We start from the raw sequence: 26,831 nt of genomic DNA, 5'->3' as shown, positions 1-26,831 counted from the left end.
AATAGTCTGTAATTGGCCAGCGTTTCTGACACGTGACCTCCCTTTAACCAGCTCACTGCCAGAATCTGTTTAGCAGGACAAATAATTCACTGTCAAACTCTTAACAAAGACTCGGTCTGCTTACAGATTCGCAGTGTTCGAACTTACTGTCACAATTTGCACCGAAGTAAGTAAGTCCGAACGGTTTTTGTCTTTATTCAAAGTGAATTCAATGTTTTTTGAATCTTGGAAACATTTTCATGTTCATGTTGATGTGAAGTTGTAAAACGTTTATTTTGCCAATTGGTTAAATGTGCAATCGTCTAACTTCTTTTAAATCTAGTTTAATCCAAATAGTAATCTGTGAAGTTACTGATCACAGAAAATTATCATTGTAGGTCTACACTCTACGTGGGTTCCGGTTTTTCCGACTTCGACAGTATAGTGGGGTGTACGATACCAAGTCCTCTGCGGATGGATCCTGCTGAGTTATTAGATGATCCCAAACTTCCATCTTGATTAGACCCTGGAAGATTATGTTGCATAGTATGTTCATCCCCACGACCGAGCTACGATCGGTTCAGAAAGTCCTACTTTATATCATCTCTCTATTACCATGTTAGACTTATTAAATTTACACAGTAGGTTCCTGCTTCAGCAATAAAATTTGTGGTTTGAAAACTTAGTTTTAAATTAATTTAAATTTTTAAGTCTAAAAAATTCTGGCCAAATGAAGATATTTTCTTGTGTTTGACCTTGTATCTCCACTCACAGACGAAGAAATGTTTTTATACTCCCTGAAATTGACCGTATTATAGTGCTCTAACTATTTGAAGAGTTTAAAGAAAATTTATCAATACAATTTTCCGTTATTCAAGAATCCGGCAAAAATTCTGGCAATATGAAGATATTTTCTTGTGTTTGACCTTGTATCTCCACTCACAGACGAAGAAATTTTTTTATACTCCCTGAAATTGACCGTATTATAGTGCTCTAACTATTTGGAGAGTTTAAAGAACATTTATCAATACAATTTTCCGTTATTCAAGAATCCGGCAAAAATCCGGCAAAACGCTCTCAAGTAGCCCTCGTTCCATAAAAATGTTGGGTAGACCCTTTCTGTCAGTGTTCACAATATTTTATTAGTACGAAAAATTGGTTGAAGGGCAGAGGATTTGATTTCATTCCACTTCAATAACCTGTTAATGAAAATGAGAATATTGACAATTTGATATCATTTAATTCTGTTATAATACAACAGCGTTGCCATAAATAAGATTTATAAAATAAAAAAATAAGACACTGCTTCAAACTTCTAACCTGGCCATATAACTGCAGAGGTCTCCGTAGAATTCCTTGTTTTTGTGCTCGTCATAAAAGGAGCCTGCCTCGTCTTGAGATAATGTAACTGTTTTCTGTGCCTGTATTACTATACCAGCTTCTTCAATCCTCTTCATTATTTCTTCTTTTTTCTCCATCATTTCAGGTTTTATACAGGCGACGGTTTGTTCCTGTTAGATTTTGTCATTTGAACGCAAACTTACTTGTACTTACTTACCGTGAAATTATGAATACTTTGCGCTATAACTTGACTTCATTGATAATTTAACTTTATTGAATGATCGTTCACACTGGATGAATTGCCTAAATCTTGTAAGCATGAAGTGATACATAAGATCATTTTATTCAAGCTAAAATTCTTTTAATAAAACCAAAATATCAGGAAATCACGAACAGCAGGGAAGAAGAAGTTGAGTTCATCAACAGCTTCCTCGGCAGTAGAACTACCATGCAGACCGTTAATAATATCATCTGTAGTGAAAGTAGCTCGCATACTTTCTGGAGCAGTCTCCTTAGCTTCTGGTACCAAGGTCGGCCCCAGGACACTCCTCCATTGCTGAAATATGTGAAATATGTGAAATATGTAGGTTAGCGTGCGCTAGTGTCTAACTTGTTGAGATACTATGACTGTTGGCTGGTCGAAGCACCAATTGTATGACTCCTGGCTGATCATTTTCCTGAACTTAATGTTAGTGCATGTAACTTACATAAAGTAGTATTTGGACAATATTTATTAGTTTATGTTAATAAGTACACACGATAAATTACAGCATACAGATTACAGATAAATACTAAATTAGGAGACCTAAAAGATAAGGTTCCAACCAAGTCATTATTCTAAGACACGATGGTTCCCCCACCCAAACTAGACACCCAACTAACCCATAACCCAATTCTAACAACCCCCTCCCCAAACGCTCCCACAGAAAAGCCCGGGCCGATCCGGACCTCTAAACTCACTAAATGCCGTGGTTAATTCGAGCGCTACAATCAATGGCAAATTTTGCCACCCATTTCTTAACGCTAGAGCCCAGAATCGTGTCTATGTGCAACCTAAATATCAGTTGTAACCAGAACTTCATGCCCACTGAATACATCAGTCGAAATTTTGAGTTGATTCCAGGTATATCATGAATTAATTATTTATTATAAGGAATATCTATCTGAGGGTTAATTATTGCTCTAATAAATGTTACTAAACACCTAAACAGGCACCGTGCAGGTGAGATTTGGAAGGGCCTGTTAGAACTCGAAGCTAGTCAAATAGATAACATAATAGTGTTCCACAAATAACCGTTTCAATTTATTGGAGCCAGTATCAACTATCAACTAAGTAAGATTATCAAGTTTAAATATAGTGTAGCTACGAGAGTACAAGGGTACCTTTATTGTAGAGTATGATCAAGCCAGCTCACAATAACCCTGGGTAACCCATGACAATTGCTAGGCCCTCGCCCCTCATAGTAAGTGTACTAAATATACTGGGGTTAGAGTCCGATCCGGGGCACTGGTTCAGTCAACCAAGCTACAAAGTATTTGGCAAAAAGGTACAATACCGACCGGCTATTGACCGGCTATTATTTACCAAACATTTATATCCAACAATGTTGAAAACACAGTATTCAGTAACTTAAATACTATTTACTATTACATAGTAGTAATTTAGTAATTAAGTAGTAATTAGTAGTAATATAGTAATTAAGTAGTAATTTAGTAGTTAACCTACCCTGACAGCGTCCCTGCTACACAAAGCTAGAACTAAACTAGGACCGCTGATCATCTGGGATACCAGCACTTCAAAGAACGGCTCCTCACGGTGTTTCCGGTAAAAGGTCTCGGCCATGGTGCGGGTCATCACGAACTCTCGTTGGAGTGCGATACTGAACCCTAGCTCTGTTAGTCTGGATAGAATCGTTTCCTAAATGAGAACTTTGTTTGGTACATTGTAACTTTTTAAGTGCATTTTTTTACCGAAATTTGAACATTTCGTTGGGCAGCTTTTAATGTTTTAAAAAATGTAAACATTTGGTATTACTTTAAATTCGTTGTATAGTTGAAAGCAGTTACATAATATAGTACAGTACCCTGTGGCTCGGAATTCCAGAAACCTCGATTTACCGTAACGTTTTTGCTTCAATCAGTTAAATTCTATTTAAATATGTCTAGACAGAAGTTTCAAATCAGGATACGAGGCTTGCAATATTTCTCAATAAATCCAGGTTCAGCTAAATCATAAAGACCTAAAGCCGACGCCTCAAACCGACCCCAAAAACGGTACTAAAAATAACTACAGTTACTGGTAATTTACCCCCGGACCTTCTGGCCTCTCATCGACTTACCAAATACATCAAGCAGAGCTGAATAGAGCATTAACTATTAATTATTAACTATTAACTATTAACTATTAACTATTTACTATTAACTATTTACTATTAACTATTAATTTATTTATTAAAAGAGCAACAGGAATTTTACCTTGTACTGCTTGTTGGTGTCGGGACGAATTATGCACAGAGTTCTTTCCAATCCAGCTGTCTCGTTTTTAAAATTGGGAAAGAAGAACGCCAGCTCGTTTACTGCTGTGTCCTGAAAAATAGGGTGGTTAGTGTCAATGTTTAATACAGACTACAGAGTATGATTTATAGCGGAGTGATCACCATCTACTTTTTAACACTCATTTATTTTAATCCTTGTTAACTCTATAATGTCGTATGATTATGAAACGAATATCGTCATGATGTGATGAACCATGTTTGTCATGGAAACGCAGTGGATAACTGGTAGAATGGAAGAGGTTGTAAGTTATTGATAGGATCTTTCAATACTGATTACTGATCACTTGATCACGCATAAAGATCACATCATGGGACCACAGATAGGATGAAGATCACATCAGCGTATGTTATCTGATCAGGCGTCCCCTAAAGCACTAAAGTAAATATTTAAGGTATCCAATCGCTGAACAGCCCAATCAGCGTAGGGGAAGATCCAATCATCGGATCTTGTCACACTGCTCGAAATCCGATCCCATGTGAGAAAAGGGCATGACTGATGACTGTTACCATGCTCGCCCCTGTCAACTGTCAAGCTAACTATAAATACCACCCCATGTCTCACTCCCGTATCAAACATTCAAACAATTCACTCTTTTCTACATCTATTGATCTCTTCTAATGATGAACTCTATCAAACTGAACTCTCCACTCTTCGCTGACTCTTACCAAGCAATCAGACTTCTTGGAGAAGGTGGATATGGAGCTGTGTGGCTGGTCAAGCGGATCTCTGATGGTACTCTCCACGCTGCTAAGATTATCAACGACTCCAAATGCAAGAGGAAGACCTGGTGTGAAGGCAGATCAGCGATGATACCAGACGAGATACTGTTGTCGGAGACCCTGGACCACCCTAATCTGATCAGCCTTCACGAGATCTATTTTGAGCAGAGTTGCTGGATTATTGTGATGGAGTACCTACCAGACTTTACTGACCTATTTGACCACATCTCTCAGAACGGAGCCCTGTCTGTGGAGAATGCCCGTGAAGTCCTGACCCAGCTCCTGGATACCTGCACCTACCTCATTTCAATTGGGATCGACCACAGGGACATCAAGGATGAGAACATCCTCTACAATCCTCTTACTCACCGGATAAAACTGATTGACTTCGGTTCAGCTTCCAGGATTCCTGATACTCCCTATACCTCATATCAAGGAACGGAGGTATATCTACCACCAGAGCACTTCAAATGTGGGCTCTACTCCGCTCTCCCCGCCATGACTTGGAGTATTGGGTGTCTGGCGTACGTCCTCCTGAACGGTGACTGTCCTTTCTCAACCAAGCAAGAAGTAGCAGAACATCAACATCTCAAGTTTATCAACCCTCGACTAGATCAGGAGAGCAAGGAGTTTCTACATGATATACTTACTATTGATCAAGAAGATAGGATGACACCTGGAGAACTTATATTTCACCCCTGGATGGACTGGATTTCTATGGATTAAACTTAACATTTAAACAATAACTATTGCAGTATTTTGATGTTTTGTGTATTGATAATCTATTTAATTCAATATTACAATTTTTATTTTTTACTCATTTTCTACAATTACTTTCATAAAACTGTTTACATTTTATTGACTCAATCATCTTCTAATATAATATGATGTAATTCGAGGTTAATTCTGCATAAAACCACCACTAAGATCTTACATTTTTCAAACTGCTACAGTTGCATCATTTAGGTAATTTTATTTATGAGTCAACACTTAACAACATGTCAAGCTTTTGATCCCTTGGGCACGTTTGTACAGTTATTCTGTATCTACTACGGTAGAAGCTATATAAGCATAACTATAGCGTGTAGACTGTAGAGTTTATCAAAGTATTTGAACTGTAGTGTAGATCTAGCAAGAATCTTTGCGGGAGGTATGTCACATGTAACAACTACACTCTTCAAGCTCTTCAAGCAATGACACTTAGCCCAATCAGTTCCTTGTCACTCGTACAGTTACATACACTTCAAATACTATGGGCCGTCGCGTTCGTTGGCATTTTTAATGGCGAAAATAGGTTAGGGAAAAAATGTTTCGTTGTGAATATACTATGAGAGTATCATATTGTGCATGGATAATATAAGAGATGGTACGAATAAAAGTGTTATATAAGGTGTAGTATAAAGTATTGCCAGATCCCAGTTCATTTTGTAACGGAGTTTTATATTAACAGGAAACGATGTAACAGAGTCGATATATTTTAATGTTGCCATGGGGTGGCAAGTCCCCATACATCGTGGTCCGGTAGTTTCATTGCGTCCTAATATATAGGTGTTAGTATATTAACAACAAATATATTATAATGTACATCATAGCATAGGAGGGAGGGGGTTTCCAAATGATTACGCTAGTGTAATTTTGACACAATAGCTATGACGTGTAAAACTGATCACGGAGGGGGGGGGGGGGGGGGGGATGGGGCTAAAAATTATCCAAAAAGTGATAAGTGAACGACCCCATAGTAAATACCTGCTCTTTTCTCTTTCCGTTGGTACTTCTCTGCTTTAAACTACTCAGACTCGTTCTCGTAGAGCGGAACGTGCTTTTAAGCAACTCTCTGGATTTAGGAGTCATGCTGATGAAGACTACTGGGTTCCATGTAGAAGCTAACAGTGGTAACATGCGGTGAAAGGAGAAGATAATCCACCCTTGCACCTCGGAGTATAACCCACTGCCACTTCTACGAGCCAGATACCAAATAGGAGCTTCAATCATCATCCGGAGGAGGATTAGAACGCTCGGTAGATTAGTCAACAGGATCTTCTGACTTCGCTCTCTTCGTCTGACACAGTTGATCTTGTTGTTGTTCCCAATTCCTAGGACTCTTATATTGTTTTTAACGAAGAGGATATGTGCAGCAGCCAGTATAGATGAGACGAGAGCTCCTATCTGTACCATGATAGTGCCTGCGTTGGTAATGATAACAGAGACGTACTGACTTCGCCAGGATAGCCCTATATTGTATGGGTTCACATTCAGGGCTAGCATCAACAACGGGCTGTAATACGTCTTGTGCATTGGGCTGAACAGATTGAACAACTGTAGGAAAAGTATGACAGTGAAAGCCACACCGATAAAGAGTAATATTATCTTCTTCCTTACATCTTTCAGTGGATCTTTTAATTGAATGTAGCGGGTGATGGCAAGTAATCCTGTAGTTGAAACAGCCGCGGAGTCCAGACAGTGCATTATTACCGTGCTCACTTTGTGCCCCGTAGAGGCTGGAAAAACACAGTTCCAATATTCATCTTCTGTAAGTCCGAAACACCACCTACCCTCCTCTAGAATTTCATTAGCTTCTGAGAACAGGACAAAAGGAAGAGTGAAACAGTAGAGAAAATCGATTGAGGAGAGGATGGTAAACAGGAATGCTGCAACAGAATTTTTTCTTCTGCTGAAGAGGAAGATCACAGGGTTCAAGGCTAGAGATGTGAGACAGCAGATGATGATAACGATCGTAAATGCCATGGACGGAAGTATGGAAACTGAGTTTTCAAACAGGAACCTTAACATTGCTATTTACAGGAAACTCTGCGACAGAAATATTTTAGAGTCAATGATCATAAAAATTAGGATGCACCAAACTAATTTCAGCAGCTATATGTAATTTTACTGAGTAGCTATTTAATGGGTTTATATTTGATTTTAACGGGGTGATATTTAATTTTAAACGGGGCGAAGACTAGTCCAGTTCCTAGCTACAACAGTTTAAGTTGCATCCCATCTCTTGAGGAAGAGCTCAACTAAAAAGCTACAAAGCAAAAAATAAGCTGTTGAGTCTGTACAAGTAAATTTGTTTTAAACTGAAATTTAAAAGCACGTGTCTTTGTCGCACTGCGTTTCAATTTAATGGGTTTATATTTAATTTTAACGGGGCGATTGGCGAAGACTTGTCCAGTTCCTAGCTACAACAGTTTAAGTTGCATCATTAGGCCTTTTTCGTCGAACAACTTATTTAGTTCATTAAGTTAAAATTGAAGTCTGACATAGATCAAAAGGTTGCTAAACGCAACGCATTGTCAAACTACTTCTATGAAATATTGTTTCAGTAGGATTATGATGAAGATCAATTTTGAACCTAATTTCGCAGCGTTGACAACTACTACTGTCTTTGAGTCGATTCAAATGGGGAAACAAAATTTCAGTTAACAACAGCAAAACGTTTAAAACATGCTTGATCGAACGATTGGGAGCAATTATGGAGATCGGGACACGTTAGAGGTTGAAGCCTGCCCACCTTTTTTAAACAAAAGTTGGCGAATAGTGACAATAGAACGGTCATAGCGGGAACTTACAGACAACGAAAAATGCCATTAAAGTTGTGTTTGCATATTTATGCTTATTGTTTTATTCCCATCTTTTAGTCCAGCTTCAATGTTAGAATGTTGTGACATAATTGCAGTTTGCACCTAATAATCCATTAGTGTCCATTATTGCACTTATTGCTATTTAGGATCAGCTATTTTTTCCGATGCACAGGACAAATTTAGGTTTTAATGGAAATGGCAGAAAACGGTTTTCTGTTACAATTGGCAAACGCGAACGGTTTCGTGCATTAATTTTAAAATACTCTTAGAAACTTTAAATAATAGATTTGTATGAGTTGGTAAAGAAAATTGAATCGGTATTTAATGCCGTAAAGTAACCAAACGATCATACTACAAAATAACTACGGAAACTTAAATTAATAATATTTGAACTGTTTAACTAACCATTAGCGTCGCGTCAGCGTCAAAATTTCATGAGAAACAGAGTTACTATAATCATTAAAAGTCACTATCAAGGATTCAGGAATTAAGTGGTATAATCAATAATAGCGGCGCCAATATTTAATTTATCGACTGAATAATTATATAATCAAGGATCAAACGGATTGATATTATTATTCGGCTTACTCCCGATGGAAATTGGCTTATTTTTGAGATCACGGTTGCTCACAAAATTGGGCATTTTGACTGGGACCAAAACAAAATTCTTCTTAGATTCTTGGACAAATTTTCGTAAAAATTAATTCCTTCTGTAAATGCCCAATTTTGTGAGCAACCGGGATCCCAAAAAATTGGGTTCACATGTCAAATAATTTGTCAACTCAACAATCAAATTCAAATAAATAAACATCGAGGAACAATTTAAACATTTCTGCCCTACACAATATTATATATAATGCCACTGTATTCCTGGCCTTTTCTAACTAAGTGATCAGCTAGGCTTCCGTCTTCACTTAGAGTCATCATTTGAACCCCTGAGGTCTCTGTAAAGATTTCTGGGGGACTGGAAATCATCTGGCAGGGACTGAAGCTGATCGATTTAATAGCTAATAATAGCTTTGAAGTCATACTATAAGATGGAGCATGACTGAAAAAAGTGTTAAGTGCAGGCAACATAAAGAAAAAGCAATTTGGCAATGCCAATAGAGATCATTTTTGATTTTCAAACACAGTTTCAAGAACGATTCAAATAGTGAGATTTTAATGCATTATATATAAGGGCCTGCCATCAGCTCTTGGCTCTTGCGGAATAAGTGAAACTCGAAAGGTATTATTAAACTAATTACAACACTACAAAACTATTACATATATATATACATATATAATATTGTAGCCTCTCGGAAAAAATTCAAGAAGTTTGTTTTCAGGATTGAAAACTAGCAACATTATTTAACATGATAAATCCAGTAAGATTTTGAACGAGAATATGTTTTTTAAGGAATGAATTCTAGCAATGAGGAATGTAAATTTGAACTGCAATGGGCGAGTATTATATCGTACAGTTAGACTATGCAGATAGTCTCAATGCATTTATTAGACTTAGCTGCAGATAGTCTACACTTCAGATAAATTAGCTGCCGATGGTATAGAACTGTATCGCAAATGCCTGGGCTGCAGATAGTCTAACTGCGCTGCAAAGTGCAGATGCTTTATCAGCTCTCACCTATAATTGCTCTCACCTACAACTGCTCTCACCTATAACTGCTCTCACCTATAACTGCTCTCACCTATAACTGCTCTCACCTATAACTGTTCTCACCTATAACTGCTCTCACCTATAACTGCTCTCACCTTTAACTGCTCTCACCTATAACTGCTCTCACCTATAACTGCTCTCACCTATAACTGCTTTCACCTATATCTGCTCTCACCTATAGCTGCTCTCACCTATAACTGCTCTCACCTATATCTGCTCTCACCTATAACTGCTCTCACATATAACTGCTCTCACCTATAACTGCTCTCACCTATTACTGCTCTCACCTATAATTTTATCAGTATTTTGCAACAAGAGTCAACGGGATCCTATAAATATAATCATAGTAAGCTCACGGGTGGTCCTTACTAAGGTCCTTTTATTGCCCAGAAAGATTTTATCTGATCACGTGCACGTTAGTGAATTGGTTCGGGCGGCATGAAATTTGAACAAAATTAAATTTCGATCAATTTTTGATTAGCTCGTAGGAAATTTAAACAGCTTGTAGGAAATTGATACAAAAATTGATTATAGGTTTAAGTTTATCACAAGGTGCTATGTAACTATTATAGAGAAGATGAATGACACATTGTGCACTCTTCAACAACTATCCGGGGATTTAGCTTTTATTTAAAAAAGGGTCTGACCATTATTGTTCTTTGGCAGGGCCGCAAGTCTCGGTCCATGAGTATTATAAATGACTGATCTTGGATTCTCAGTGCGGGTTACATACCCGGTGCTTAGAGTTGGACCTCCGGGCCCTCAACTAGGACTATTATGAAAAATAATAACTGGAATATTGCTGAACACGAGTCCACCTTTTTGGAGTAAGATGACGAGCTAAAGTTCACAAAATGTATTAACTCAAACTATTTATTTCGTGAAGTAGGATTAATATCGAAGATACTTTTGCAAGTATTAGCATACACTGCACCACTTATAATACCCGCTCGACTCAACAAAAGAAGATATGTTCCTGAGCATTTCGTGGCCTTTGACCATGCACTCCATGGCTTGTAAATTCACGTGGTACCCATGTGACGCCTTAAAATTTTAAGTGCTAATTAAAATGTTGCTCACCCCCATTACCAGGTAATGAGAATATTGTGCACGATGGATGACACAAAATATCACATGTTCAGTATTGAGTGGACAATGTCTTTTAAAGGTTTAAATAAAGAGGTAGATCAAATGATGGAGTAGTTCGCTGTTTATCAGTCTCATGATTGATATACTGATAGTAGGATAATATCCGGTTGGAAGAGACAAGGACAAATGAAACAGGAAGTTAGGGATGTAGGCAAATTTTCGGCGTCAACGCCATCTTCATGCTAAAATTTGTACCAATTTTAGCATGAAAATGGCGTTGACGCCGAAAATTTGCCTACATCTCTAACTTAAAATTGAAATGGTTACCCAATAAATTTTGCTAACGAGATAAACAAATTTCTTGATAACTTTGTCATTTTAAATCTGTTTTGCGTCAAATTTTCAGAGTATATTCCTCATTTAATAACCTATCGCAGTATGTTCGAATGGAGTTGCTAGCATGCTCGTAAATACGAATATAAGCAATATTGATTGGGTGTGGCCTCTAAAATTTTGGCGGCGGAAGCCTCGAATGAGTAGTTACAGTATACTATGATCTGCAAAGCAACGGGTCTCAAATATGAAACATGGCTATGTTATATTCGTACTTTGTCAACTGTGACATGAAGTTAGGCTAGTAGCAGAGGAATTTGTTTCCCTTTGATTCAATCAAACTAGATGAATTGTTGTAAATACTGAGATCAAACTATCAATCTACAGGCTATCGTCAAACATGTTGCAAGGCGTCATCTTCAGTGACATAAGCCCTAGAAATTGTAAAAAGTTAGTAAAACCCAAAATTCCTTTAAAAATCTGAACACTCTTAAAACAGTTATAAAGTTAAAATTAAGATGTTAGGAGTAATGGAAGGCCAAAAGGATTTATAGTGTTAATTCCCAAAGGTTTTAAAGTCTTGAGTAGTTGAATATATTTATGTTCACGGACATCTAGAGTTTTAGGACTAGAATTATCAATAATTGACACATTAAAAATTTTGTTAAAATCTTCCCTTTGTCTAAAACCATGATCCAACAAATGTAAACCCAAACTATATTCATCACTTGTTTCATCTACCTTATCACCATTTAAAAGTTTATAATATTTGACCCTATGTTCTCCAGTCCTAACCCGTAGAGATCGAGTTGTGCGACCGACGTAAGCCTTTCCACAGACACTACATTGGAACAGATAAATGATGTTGTAGCTCTGGCAGTTTCCAGGGGAAGCTTTAACCTTCTTGCCGTTCACTTTGAATTCACGGGTGCCTTTGATAAGTTCACAACATTTGCATCTTGGCACATTGCATTTGTTGGTTGGGCCATGTTTAGCTCCTAAAGCAAGTTCTTTCAATTTGACGAGGCGAGATTTTAGGCTTGGCCCTGTTTTCTTTGTGTAACTGAAAATTGTCTTCCTAGGCGTGGCGGATGTTGAGGAGGTCTCTTGGGATATTTCAGCAGTGTCACTTTCACTGAAACTCCTCGTTCTTGAGAGGTGTTCTTCATACTTCTTAGTCACAGACACCAGATCATCATCACTACCATAAGTAGATATGACCCTGATTGGAAGATGTAATGATGTCTGGTCATCAGGAGCCTGAACTTTGCGTGACAGTGATCTTGCTGTGTTAAGGACCTTATTACTGATGTTCTCAATCATTTTTATAGGGTAACATGCGGCAAGGAAGGCTTTTTTGAGGTTGTTGAGATGTTCTTTCAGGCGTTCTTGGCAGTTGATGATCCTTCTGAGTCTAAGGCATTGAGAGTACACGATACCGGAATAGATATGGTTAGGGTGGGAGCTTTTAAAATGTAGATATGAACGAGAGTCTGTTGGCTTTTTGAACAAATCCGTTTGGAGGGATCCTAAGGAATCGAAGGTGAACATTATGTCAAGGAAAGATACGTATTTACCAGGATCTTCTATTTGGTATTCATCAATGATTAGGCCATGGGAGAGGAGTGCTTTGTTAACATCTGCAATCCAAATTTTGAACTCATCTGTAGTTCCCTCAAACAAACCTGCTCCGTCGTAAATGTAACGCCTGGCTGATACGATCTTATTCATGAGCTCTGGGTTACTATAAACACATTTGTTCATTAGGTAATAGACTGCTATGTTTGCGATTTGGACACATAGTGATCCACCCGTAGGGATACCGATGAGCTGTATGAACCGATTTTGGTCGAACACCCCAGCAGAGGATCGAAGGCTCAATTCCGCCAATTTGGTGAGCCATTTGCAGAAATCTTCAGACCAATCTTCTCTGCATGATGACATAGCGGAATTCAGGGCCTCTATGACGAGGGGTGGTGTTAGAGAATCATAGAGGGCCTTAAAGTCGTAGGTAAATGATCTTCAAGTGATGGCCAAGTAGGGATCGAAACAAGTTGAAATATGCATTTTATTGATGGACACGATCGATTACAAAATGTCCTTATAAATATAATAAGCCTACTGAGAGATCGCAAGTTGGAGCAACTTAAAAGCTCTTGATAATTTCTGAAAGGTAAAATTTTAAAAAAGCAATAGACTTCAATTCCTTGAAATTTAAATATAGACATGTCAGGTCCCATGCACATGATAATGTGTTAGTTTTCATGTGATGATTTTGAAGACGCGTGCACTTACCAGTTATATAGTTGAAGTTGTGAATGTACAAACCATATTATATAGCTCGTTATTCCTAATATAGACAGTGGCTAACCCGGAGGCATGGTTTGGAGACTAATTATGGTTTATAGTGCGGGAGATTGTAGAAGGGAGGTTAAAGAAAAACTCCCGAACGTGGGTATACAAGGTTATACATTATACGAGGGTCTCTGAACTCAATTTTACACGTGGTGTAATATATAAATATACGTGGAATGTGGATATATACGAACGTGGATATAATACAAGGATGTACAAGGGTCTCAGAACTCAATTTTACACCAAATATAATCAGAAATGTTCAATTTTATCGTGAAAGTTTAATGCATCATCTCAGGACTCAATAGCTATAGTGAGCAAAATTGAGAAAAACCTCACTTGCTTTTCATCGTTGTTTTACAGATCTACACGCAGATGGTTTAAATGTGGAATGTAGTAACGATCAAGTATTGAGAATATTGAGTAAAATTGAGGCATAAAACTAAACTACTGCACTGGTCTTTGAATAGAATTTAGTTACATTTCTTTCCACTTACTTGTGTTTCAACTTAGATCTATTTATCCAAGGTAAGTTTAATAAATCGCTATCTTAATCTCGAGTTTTTTCCTTTTCTTACTATGTTGCGTTTAACGCGAGCAATATATTGTGGATCGTGTGTAATTTTCGCTCGAAAATGCTTTAAATAAGCATTTTATAGCAAACGTTTCGTCATAAATCTAACAAATAATATCTTTGTATTGAGCATTACATAGACTTGTGTTTTTAAATTGCCTCCTGTTATCCTTATAACATGATTCAATTTCAGCTGCTAAACCTTTAAACATGGATCTGATCGCGAATGTTGCAGCCGACGTAGTCCCCATGCCTTGGTACTTGGTAAGTTATGTTCTGCAATATTATAAGAGTCGAAACTCGGTAATTTAAAAAATATTTCCTTGTGTTTAACGAATAGCAAGCGCATAATTTCCACTATCATTTACAGAGATGGTACATAAAGATCAAAACTTGTTCTTGCTGCTGCTGCTGCTCCCCCAAAGTAGAATTCTAGCTGGACGGTTGCTCAAAGAAGAAAAAAAGGTGAACTGTAGGGATTAGACTTTATCTACGGAATGAAATTGTATAATTTGATCTTGCGAGCGATTGTGAGATTTCAGGTGGAATTTGCTTTCATTTTTCGCAACAGAATTGTACACAAATACAGTAACTCCACGTCCCGGCCATTATTTGTTTATTTATTGTTTCGGCTTTTTGTCGACCAACAAAACTTTGTCGGTTTTAACAAGCAGACCAGATCATTTTTCTATTCTGTTGATAACGTGCGTGATATAAATTAGATGTTAATTTCATTATATTGAAATCTATCTCTGTTAAATTTTGAAAACTTCATGCATCAGAACTGAATAAGGTTAGAAATGTTGATTATTACCTTTCCAAAAAAGATATTGTTTTCCTTGTCTGAACAGAAAAGTAATTTAATCAAAAATTTTCAACACGAAAACGCAATTCATCGGTTAGGTTCCCATCCAGAAAATAACATAAGTATAACTGTATAACTATAGAACAGAGGTACACAGAATGAACTACATTATATATAACTAGAAGGCCCGTGGTCACAGGGATGAAGCTAATGGCATACTTTCATAGTAAGTTTTTATCGCATCAAAAAATATCCGTCACAACCGAAAATACTGCCGCTTAAAATGTAGCTCGCAAATCTTTGCATGTGCACGTGGTGCGCGTTTCAACATCGTTACCATGGTAACTATGCAACTTGTATTTGTTTACCTAATTTGCACGTGGGCAGTCGTACAGGCAAACATAATTCTCTGAATTATAAGTAAGATGACTTACCCTGAAAGAGCCATATTTTCGGTAAAAATTATAAATATTATTTCCATCAACTGCCTTTTTGCCAAGGGCTGAAATTTTATAATGTTGGTTTGATATATGATTATGACCGATGGGGCCAGGCGGGAGGGGGTTAGGGTTAGGAAAGTGTCTCACGTTTCAGAAATTCTTAGAATTTAAAGAATGAAATAGAATAAAAAATCCGCCCAAATTGTGTCAAAAATGTAGCAATGATAATACAGCAGAGTGCAGACCCCCAAATGAACGTTCCTCACTGTGCGCTGGCTAAACAAGCTGCAAATAAAGTCAGTGATCTCAATTTAATGGTGTACATGCATTTAGAAAAGTTGTATGTGCAGACAACATAAAATTTTATGATCTGTTGTTCATGCATAAAGTTATAGGTCATGTGATACGCGTCATCAGAACACGTGACACATTAGACCAGTGCACGATCAATTGTTTTTCTAGACATATTCGAGATATCACTCAACTAACATAACCGGGTTGAGTGTATTATATTAAGGGGGCCTTAAATTTAATAGAACTGTACAGTTAAAACATTTCCAGGTGATGGAAATTGGAAATAAAACCTCGATAGTGAAACCACTCCTTACTTGAATTGCGTTACCAATTTGTTTATGTGCCCCCAACCTGCCTCCGTTTAAAAACAATAACGCCTATTAGGCTATAGCAGAATTTATCAAAAGGAATTTGTCAAAGGAATTAAACTGCTATTATCTGATTGATATAAAAGCTTGTTTCTACAACTTACCAAGCTGGAAATGCATTCTTTGATCTATTCAATGTCAATCTGTGAGTCTAGCTAAAAACTTGAACAAAAGGCAAACGTGCGGTATAGTATAGGTAGTTCCAAAAGTACTAAAGTTCAACTATGTCGAACTAGAGTTATACACTATACTCTCTGGACTCTAGTTCGAAACGTACTGAAGTTCGAAAAGATAACTTCGATTGGGCGAACGGGATATAATTATAAGGATACATTTTGTAATTTAGATAAGCTTTCAATTCAATTTATCATCGAACAACTTTGAACTTTGAGTATTCAAAATATTCAAAATATCCTTAATATGTTATTGGTTTTTTTCTTCACATTGGTCAACTATATCAATATTATATTATATGCTACTAATTAGGAAAATATTGATCTCCTCTCCTACAACAAGAAAGATCGGTTTGGCTCAGGCCGACCCGGTTTATGTGGCCGTAGGTAAGAATGTCCCAAATTTGCAACCGCAAAGTATCCTAAGCGGTCCTGACCCTTAGGATAAAAATCATACCCATAGCATATGTACTATGCACTATGCTGCATAGTGCATAGTGACTATGCAGCATCGGACACTGTAGCGTCGGGTTCCACTTGTGTCCTTTAATTACTTTATTTATGTAATTAGAAACATAAACATAATATAGATATAATTATGCAAACATTTACAGTCTGTTAATAATAATACCTTTTAGAATATAGTTGTGTTAATCTCTCGTAAACTAGCTTTTCTTGTTGATGAAAAGACTGCTCGATCCCGAGAAATATCTGAAGTAACAATTGTCGCCCTTTGATTAGTCGAAGTGTTCAGACTTGCAGGCCCCCGAAATATTCTCCTGAGTAACTCTCTGGATTTAGGAGTCATGCTGATGAAGATAACTGGATTCCACGTTGAAGCTAAAATTGGTACCATTCTGTGGAGAGAAAAAATGATCCACCCTTGTAGTTAAGAGTATAACCCATCACCGTTTCGCGCGAGAGACCGGATTGGTGCTTCCATTGTTAATCGAAGTAGGATGAGGAAGCTGGGAAGATTGGTCAGCAGGATCTTGAGACTACTCCGTTTTCGCTTCAAAATCTTACTCCCAAGTGTTTTGTTGCTTTGCTTTCTTAAGAGAATTGATGCAGCAAGTATTGCCGAAATAAATGCACTAACTTGAACAATTATAGAGCCGGAATTAGTTATCATTTCTGATAAATACTGGGAACTCCAAACAAATCCTATATTATATGGGTTCACATTCATTGCCAGCATTAACATGTTACTATGAACTGTTCTGTGCAGTGGACTGAAGAGATGGAATAACTGCAGGCCGGCTATGATCATAAATACTAAAGCAATTAAGATAGCAATTATTTTCTTTTTAACAATATTGAATGGGCTCTTCAGTTGAACGTAACGAGTGATGGCCAAAAGACCAGTTGTTGACACAGCCGCAGATTCTAGGCAGTGCATTATCGCAGTGGTTACTTTCTCCCCTGTAGATGCTGTGAAGACACAGTTCCAATATTCATCTTCTGAAACTCCAAAACACTTTGTTCCCTCAACATGAACAGGGGTATCTTTAGCATGCATGAATAGGATAAATGGCATTGTGAAACAGTAGAGAAAGTCGATTGAGGAGAGGATGGTAAACAGAATGCTGCAACTGAATTTTTTCTTCTGCTGAAGAGGAAGATCACAGGGTTCAAGGCTAGAGATGTGAGGCAGCAGATGGTGATTACGATTGAGAAAGCTATGGAAGGAAGCACGGAAATTGATTCTTTTACACGGAATCGTATCATCGACTCATTGACTTTAAAATCGATTCAATCGTCGTTATTTCAATCATGAGGCTATATAACTTTCGGAAGAGCTTTCTTAGATTTTCCAGCCGTCAAGGCAACTGAGCCAGGCTCATTTTTCTGATAGTACCATCAACTCAAAGTCCTAAGGCCAGAAATAATTTGACGCAAAGTAAGTTGAACCAACTTATGAAATGTGTAATTCTAACATAGAAGCATAGATCAGTTATGTGGAAATTATTTTGTCTCATCTAAGCGACCAATTAAACACAGAACACTGCTATTCGCCACATCTTACTATATATAAAGCGAGACGATATATATATATATATCTGTGCCATTTTACTGACACCACGGCATCAACTTTAACGCGACTTTCCGCAAAAACCGTAAAAGATATACAACTGAAACTTTTTTGACTGGGTCAAATGCTTTTATGCTTTTCAAATCAGCATGAAAAAATAAAAAATTGGCCAAGGAATAGGAGTTTTAGAGCCCAAAATTTGGACCCCCAAGTGGTGTCAAAAACGCGAATTAAATAGGTAATAATTATTTTAGTCTCTTGAGTCTTGACACCATTTTAGGGTTATACGGGTTCCTGCTAGTGCATGCAATATTTAAACAGTGCACTATTTTTTCACATATATCTGTAAATATTAAATAAGTACTAACTTACTCTCCGCTCTGCTTTGTACTCCATTGAATTACTAAGACAATAAAACTACACCAAAATGAACAATAAATAATCAATAAATAAACTTTGTTAGTACACTGACCAAAATTTGATATTATCATTAAAGTATTAAAAAGCATTAAAGACTGGAAGTGATTTGGCCGAGGTGATTCGGGATTGCTTCTGCTATTTATGATTATATTTATGTCAAAGTATTCGGCTGCTTTGGTGATTTTGAAGTATCTAGTAAGCGTAATACACCCCGGATATTAGTTTTATTACTATCCCATGAAACCGGTCAACTGGAATCCAATTAATCATCTTAGTGGAGAGATCTGATCTTACATATCAACGAGATGCAGCTCACTTTTGCAATATTATATTTGAGGGATGTTCAATCAAATGACAATATACGTGTTTACCTCTCGGAGTTCATAATTTAAATATTTTCACTTCTAAACAACAATTTTTAGTTAATTATCTCAATAAAATGAGTGAAAGAACTTGTTGGCGAGACTGGTGACAAAGATGAAGGTTGGTTAGTCGCGTCGATCATGATGGCTTTCAAGTCACTAAACGGAAAGGATTTGACACAAATTTTATTTGTTAACCTGGAGAGGGATATTTAAAACATATAAGTGATACGAAAGGATTGTATTAGCAGTGTGTTTATTTGTTAAACATAATTTTTGAATCGTCGGTGCGTGCGGGTGTGCCCCAAATTAAGTTGCAAGAGGAGTTTATGAGGATAACCTATAACCCCATTCGAAGAGAACGTGAACAAGGTCTCTTGTCTCAGACAATAGTTAATGATGCAACCTCGTACAGTAGAAATAGAATACCTGCCGAGCAGTTTAATAGTTAGATATTTAATTACGTAAGTAACTACTGTACAAAACCTTTGCAAAGTGTTTACCTGAGCTGGTGAGCAAGAGGAAAATAGAGGGCAGTGGATAAATTAGCTTTGGAATCGTGGGAATTTTTTTAAAACCGTAAAAATTCTGTTCCATGACCATAACGATTTTGGGCATTCATCCAAGGAACACTGCACCTGTGCCAAGACGTGTCAAGTCCCAGGTGTGGCCAGTCTTTTCTATAAGTCGAGGCTTATCTTTCTTAAATTTAAATTTAAATTCTACTTTAATTAATATCTCAGGAATGTGAGGTCAGATTTTGATGTGTTTTTTCCCTATTTTTTTGTCACCAGCAGTTCTATAACATGTGTAAGAACTAGAAAATAATCGATTCTATAAACTTCCAGTGCTAAACGTATTCTATAATTTAACAACAATCTACTAAAAACGACAAAGGTACATGGCCACGTTTCTACTAAACAATATTTCAGGCCTCTGACGGTCATCTAGACAATTGTTGACATAAGGCGCGCTCAGCACGTGCAGTATTAATAAAGGTCGAGACCACCCTACAATCATATAACGCGACTGCCAACACCTGAACAGCATATAATATTATAAAATATAATAACATATACTTGATATAAACATGATATAGACATGATATAGACATATTATAGCTGATTGTATAATATTTAACCCTTATTAGCTGTCTTAGAAATGATGTTCGTGGTCAGTTTTAATACTTATAACACTTGAACTACATAACAAATAATTAGAGTATCATAAGTATTATTAGGTAATGAAATGGAAGTGCTTTAAGTACAGCCGCTCCATAATTACACGACAGACTTTAATTCTAAATGAAAAGCTCGAATATACACTTCTCCACATAGCACTCTGGTATGTAAACAATAAAGAACGCGCAAGGGCTTTATTGCTAAATAGTGGTACCAGTCCAGAGGCATGGTATGAAGGAAAATGGCATCTTACAGTGCAGAAGATTGTAGGGAGGTTTTAAGGAAAGTTCCTGCACGTGGATATAACGGCTTTGGAAAAGCAGTACAACACAACACATTTAACAAGTAGGATAAAGTTTAGTTACCCACAGCATGAGAGTGAAAACTCACAACGTGTTGCCTCAGTACTGAGCAGTGGTATAATTCTGCTCAATCAGCTGCAATAATAAATAAGATAATGACCTATTGTCCTATCATACGATACACCACGTCATTTAACATCAACAAATTTGAAGTTTTTTTCTCTACTCGATCATTCTTAACAGGCAGCAGTTCATTCTTAAGAGCAGTTCACTTTGCTCGGACACTTCATCTTTTTGTAGAGGCTTGATTCTTCCAGATAGGATTGAAAATGTAGGATATTATATTCATCATAAAGTTTTACGGTTGATCATTTCATGTTTAGGTTCGCATACACCTGTGCTGTGGAAGGTTCGTCTTGTTTAGTAGTCCAAACCTCACTTTAGGTAGGTGAAGTTTGCCTAATATTCCTGTCTATTAATACATTTCAAAACGCTGTTGTCTTGGTCTCATCTAAACTAGTTTTCCTGATCCTGTTGATGGGACGGCTGCTTGATCCCGAGAAACATCTGAAGTTACAATTGTCGCCCTTTGATTGTTCGAAGTGTTCAGACTTGCAGGCCCCCGAAATATACTCCTGAGTAACTCTCTGGATTTAGGAGTCATGCTGATGAAGACTACCGGATTCCATGTAGAAGCTAAAAGTGGTAGCATTCGGTGGAGAGAAAAGATGATCCACCCTTGTAGCTCAGAGTAAAGGCCAGATTTGCCTTGTCGAGCAAGAGCCCAAATAGGGCCCTCCACCATCAAGCGAGCAATAGTAAGGAAGCTGGGGAAGTTTGTCAGCAGGATCTTAAGACTCCCTCGTTTCCTCTTCAAGTTGTTACTGCCCAGTGTGTTCTTACTGTTCTTTCGGAACAGAATGTATGCAGTAAGTATGGTAGAGATCAGAGCTGCAATTTGCACAATTATAGTGCCAGAATTAGTTATAATTTCTGATAAGAATTGATAGCGCCAACTTGACCCTATATTATAAGGGTTCACATTGAGCGCAAGCATCAGCATTGGAATATAATATGATTTGTGAAATGGACTGAAGAGACGGAAAAGTTGCAGACAAACTATGACAATAAATACCAGGGCGATGGAAAGAGAGATACTTTTCTTCTTAACAATGGAGAATGGGTTCTTTAATTGGATGTAGCGGGTGATGGCAAGTAATCCTGTAGTTGAAACAGCCGCAAATTCTAGGCAGTGCATTATTACCGTGCTCACTTTGTGCCCCGTAGAGGCTGGGAAAACACAGTTCCAATATTCATCTTCTGTTAGTCCAAAACACAATCTGCTCTCCTCTAGAATTTCATTAGCTTCTAAGAACAGGACAAAAGGAAGGGTGAAACAGTAGATAAAGTCGATTGAGGAGAGGATGGTAAACAGGAATGCTGCAACAGAATTCCTTCTTCTGTTGAAGAGGAAGATCACAGGGTTCAAGGCTAGAGATGTGAGACAGCAGATGATGATAACGATTGTAAATGCCACAGACGGAAGGATTGAAGCTGAGTTTTCTGACAGGAATCTTAACATCTTTCTGTAGAATATTAAGTTAAGCACTTGTGATGACAGAATCACATCATTGAAATTGAACTCGATTATGTTTTCTAGTAGAGTAATAAAGTGAAGAGAGAGCCGGAGCCCGGAGTTTAACTCAATTTTAAGTTTATTAAACGAGATTTTATGGAAAATAATAGATCTAAATAATGTTATAATTTAAGTTCACAACAAACACGCCTATTATTTCAGGTTGCATTACAATTTTCTATATTTGAACTTAATTTTTAATTTGAGATACTGTCAAATATTTGACAGTATCTCAAATTAAAAATTAAGCAACACTTCTACATCGCACGTTCACGTTATATTTAAAGTTATACTTAACTGTAGTACTCATCTATTTCATGATCATATTTATGATCATGAAATAGATGAGTACTACAGTTAAGTATAACTTTAAATATAACGTGAACGTGCGATGTAGAAGTGTTGCTGTTCATTAATTTATAGTGCTCGCCTAAATGAGGAACAGAAATTTTCAGCAGTGTTATCATTAAAAATAATTAAGAAACACTGCAACAAGACGGCTGATAATCACTGAGAAAGCTTATTTTCTGAGAAAACTTAGTTACAGAGACGCGAAATAAACTCTGCTAAAATGGAGATTGCTCAACAGGCCAGGGTACGGGGGAGTGGTTATAATTGTAAACCAAGATCTGGTATTGCAATATAAGTTAAAATTGATCTGATGCCAGCAATCCTCATGGCTAAGGATGTATAAAAAGTTTGAAAATTAATTCCCCAAAGAAATAGCTCGAAATTTGCTATGGCCACGTGAATGTAATTGGCGAGGTTAATAAGACAGGTCGATTATCTGGAACCCTGAAGCTAATGCGAAAAAAGACGGTGTCTCTAGTGAGTCGTTCTAGTCCTTCGCACTGCAAAGGGGAGGCCTGCCTTCCGAGATCGCATTACAAGGGGGAACCCTCGAGTCCAAATCTTATATAGTAGTAGTAGTAGTAGTAATAATGATCAGGGCCAGGGTAGCATGAAACGTGAACAAAATTTAGCCACACCCCCACAAAAGTAGTTTCCAGGCCAGGTTACAGGGGAGTGTAAACCAAGATCTGATATTGCAATATAAGTTTAAATTGATCTGATGCCAGCAATTATCCTCGTGGCTAAGGATGTATTTAAACAAGTTTGGAAATTAATTCCCCAAAAAAATAGCTCGAAATTTGCTATGGCCACGGGTTTGTAATTAGCGAGGTTAATAAGACAGATCGATTATCTGGAATCCTCAAACTAATGAGAAAAAAGACGGTGTCTCTAGTGAGTCTACAGTTTCTAAGTTAAGACTAACTCGTTCTAGTCACCAGACTGAACAATTAATATTGCATTGTAAGGACTTGTAACGTGGCTAGTTAATAATGATATTGGGGAGCTATTGTCTTAAACTCTGACGGAGCTGTGATCTTGATCAGTCATCACTGGTCAAATCTAAGATAGAATTATTTCACCAACCAAGTCGATTAGAGACAGTTTAAAACCATCGCTCTTACGTCGAACGGATGGCATCATAACCATTTTTTGGGCAAACAAATGAGTTAAAGTATGCGATAGGAACTTGAGATATGCAGTAGCATTCTCACGTGCTGCAATCGACTCACCTCAACCAGTGGCATGACGTCTTACAAAGTTTTCAAATTTCATGTCCAGCGAAATCTTAATTTCTGATAACTAAATAAACTATGACCCGCCCATGCCACTAACACTTTATCGAACTCTAACCTTCACAAAAGTTTTGACAAGTTACAGAAAATATGGGAAATCATGCACTAGCACAGGAAGAGCGAAACAGGCTACTAATATAAACAAAAGCTCTAAGAAACAGATAGTAAACAAAGTAAACATTTCTGTCCCCTAATCTTTCTCAAACAAAAGTCATGCAATTTGCATACTTCTCCATTTAACTCTATTCTGAGCGATTAAAGTAAAATTGTTTAAATCACATAAATTATTTGACGATAATTTTCGAACACTAAGGTCGTGTAGAATCAGTGAGAAAAGGTTTGACTGCGGTCTTCCACGCCGCCCTTGAAGCTGTAAGGTGTTAACAGCAAAAACAAGCGACGAATAGGCTGGACCATCTGTAGGCCCACGCAGTACATGTCCGAGCATCCTCCACCGACTACGAGCCACTTTAGCTGACAATGGTTCGCTATTGCAGCGTTTATACAAGTTCTTATTGGAAATGATGTGAGGGTATTTGTAATTCAAAATTGATCGCAGATGACGTCTGTGAGCAATATCTAGTTTTTCCAATACTGATTTAGGGGCAGCCCAGCAAGATGAATTGTACATTAAAACGGATACTACCAGAGCCTCATACAACAGAAGCCTCTTGCTCAGAGGGATCTTATGGTTCCAAGCTTTCTTGTATTTGTTAAACGCGGCATATCCCAGACATATCCTTCTAGAGATGTCCTCCTTACTACAAAGCATGGAGCCAAGCGTGATACTCTTTCTCCAGAGCTCGTTCCCTGCAATTGACTTACCCTGATCGTCTTTAGCTCCCTTTTCAGCTAAGTACACATGAGTGAAATCAGTTTTGTCTTCGTTAACAAAGAGATTCCAATCTTTAGGCTACTAATAGTACAGGGTGGGCCAAAAGTCAGTACCCATACGTTGGCCTTTATAGCTCAGTCACTGAGTGCCCAATTTAAATACTTCTTTATGGTATGACTTAGTACCACCACTGGTTCGAGGAATTTGTCAACTTGAAAAATATTCACGTTCATTTTTTTCAAATTGAGGTTCATTTTCACATTTATTTGATAGTTTGGATAGTCGGATCAAGCTAAATGATATTGAATTGTGTTTGTCCATTTGAATTACGTTTGTCCTGAAAGAATTAGAACTGTAGCTTCTCAGATGACCGAGATATGAAGCATAACGAGTTTATTCATTACGTGTGATCAGGTGATTGGTTTACCTAATCACGTGATAAGGTGCCCCCGTTAACTACCCCGTTAAACATTATGGGAATTGTTAAGGGTGCCCAATTAAGGTGTCGTGTCACGGTGTCACATAATCACCCAGTCAATATTGTTAACGAGATACAGAAAATGCTTGATAACTTCGTCATTTCTAATCCGTTTTGCCTCATGTTTTCAGATCATATGCAACATTTGATAATCTACCGTCTCTTAAAAAATTAGGCTTTCAGCATGTTCAGAGAAAACAATATAGGTGTTTTAATATTGAATGGGCGTGGTCTAAAATATTCGAATTTTCAAATGTTGACGACGGAATCCTCGAACCAGTAAGTACAGTATGCCATCTGCAAAGCAACAGCTCTCAAATATAAAACACGGCGGAGCTATTAAGGCCAACGTATGGGTACTGACTTTTGGCCCACCCTGTAGTATTATTGAAATTAATCGATATATATCACTTTTCCAACACTACACGAAGGATATAGGTAAAGATGGGTAGAGAAGGTTATTATGTAATGAAATTTAACACTAGTAATCCCCCACTCCACATGGAAAGACTAAAAAGTCTTCAAAACAGCTTTCACGAAATTAATTTTTCGCATATATAAAATTGTTCATGTGTTCTATATTTGTGTTCTATAACATTAACATGAGTATATAAATATATGGCACTTACTTGACAATTTTAAACTTTTCATGTCTCGTGAGCTACAGTAATCTTATAACAATCCATTGAATCAACTAACCGAGGTGTCACTGGAGTGAAAAGCGTTTTCCACCCCCGACTCAGACTGCACTCCGAACTTTGCTCTTAAAGACGCAGGCTTCTCTTGTTTTGCACAAGCAAGGTCTTTTGGTCCACGAAGCTCTTTGAGTATTTCACAAACAGGCCGCTCAGCTGAAAATATTCATTAACGTTTTCAAGTTTAGTATAAATACAGGTAAATGAATCAGTAATCAACTTTCACTATTCACTACTGCGTTTCACAAGAACCATGGCCATAACACCTCCAGACTAGCATACAAATGTTGTGTGAACCATCACTGCTGTGATGTACTACACTTGATCAGAAGATGTCTCACTAACAAGGATTGACTTTAGCCAGGACCAGAGCCACAGTCGGACCAGATGTCATGTAGTCCACCAGGTTTAGGAAGTAGGGTTCGGTGGAGATGTGGGAGTAGAACTTATGTACCTCTTCTGCTGTCATGGTGTGTTCTTGTTGCGATATTACTATCAGACCTGTTAATTATGTGATTAAGAGACATATTATTATTGTGTAATTAGCAATGTAATTAAATAATGTACTTTAGAAATAGGTTATGTGATATTTGAGATTAAATGATTGAAAACAACTCTTCAAGATGAGACATTTTAGGATTGCAGTGAGCAACTAAGTAATCAGCCAATCAGTGCAGTGAAACATTAAAATTGAACGACTTTAATTTTTAACAAGATGGTCATGGCGTAACCATTTACACTGATATCTTTACACTGATCTCTGTACACTGATCTCTTATTCTTCTATAACCTTCGTAAGACATAACATTCTTTAATGTTTATCAGTTAAACTATCAAGGGCGACAAACTTGTTTGTTTCGACTACAAAAGTATAAACATTGGCGGCCTATGTTTATAGCCAAAACAATCAATGGTCACAGAAAGCACCTTTCTTTAGATTTAGGGGAGATTTGTGTATTGTATTCGTGTTAATCATT

The 26,831-nt window shown here is 37.4% G+C and overlaps 1 protein-coding gene and 1 long non-coding RNA gene across 4 annotated transcripts in view; one reads left to right on the top strand and one right to left on the bottom strand.

Annotated features, from left to right (window-relative positions):
- The window catches only part of LOC134820790 (thioredoxin domain-containing protein 6-like), a 49,828-nt gene that overhangs the window by 12,409 nt on the left and 10,588 nt on the right, over window positions 1-26,831 (bottom strand). For 2 of the 3 annotated variants that reach the window (XM_063831406.1, XM_063831404.1), the window contains 6 exons: window positions 26,200-26,355; window positions 25,859-26,010; window positions 3,796-3,906; window positions 3,047-3,238; window positions 1,715-1,876; window positions 1,300-1,490 (listed from right to left, as the gene is read on the bottom strand). In XM_063831406.1, the coding sequence (XP_063687476.1) occupies window positions 1,300-1,490; window positions 1,715-1,876; window positions 3,047-3,238; window positions 3,796-3,906; window positions 25,859-26,010; window positions 26,200-26,355 (964 nt within the window). Of the gene's footprint in view, window positions 1-1,299; window positions 1,491-1,714; window positions 1,877-3,046; window positions 3,239-3,795; window positions 3,907-6,341; window positions 7,406-25,858; window positions 26,011-26,199; window positions 26,356-26,831 lie in introns of those variants that run through there. The other variant, XM_063831405.1, reaches the window with a different exon arrangement.
- Window positions 14,066-14,991, top strand: LOC134821286 (uncharacterized). Its single transcript, XR_010161002.1, has 3 exons — window positions 14,066-14,141; window positions 14,381-14,451; window positions 14,558-14,991. It is a non-coding gene; the product is annotated as an uncharacterized LOC134821286 (long non-coding RNA).

The sequence above is a fragment of the Bolinopsis microptera genome, chromosome 9 (assembly GCF_026151205.1).
Source record: "Bolinopsis microptera isolate Bmic1 chromosome 9, MBARI_Bmic_1.0, whole genome shotgun sequence".
Lineage (NCBI taxonomy): Eukaryota > Metazoa > Ctenophora > Tentaculata > Lobata > Bolinopsidae > Bolinopsis > Bolinopsis microptera.
This window is presented reverse-complemented; position numbering and strand designations above follow the sequence as displayed.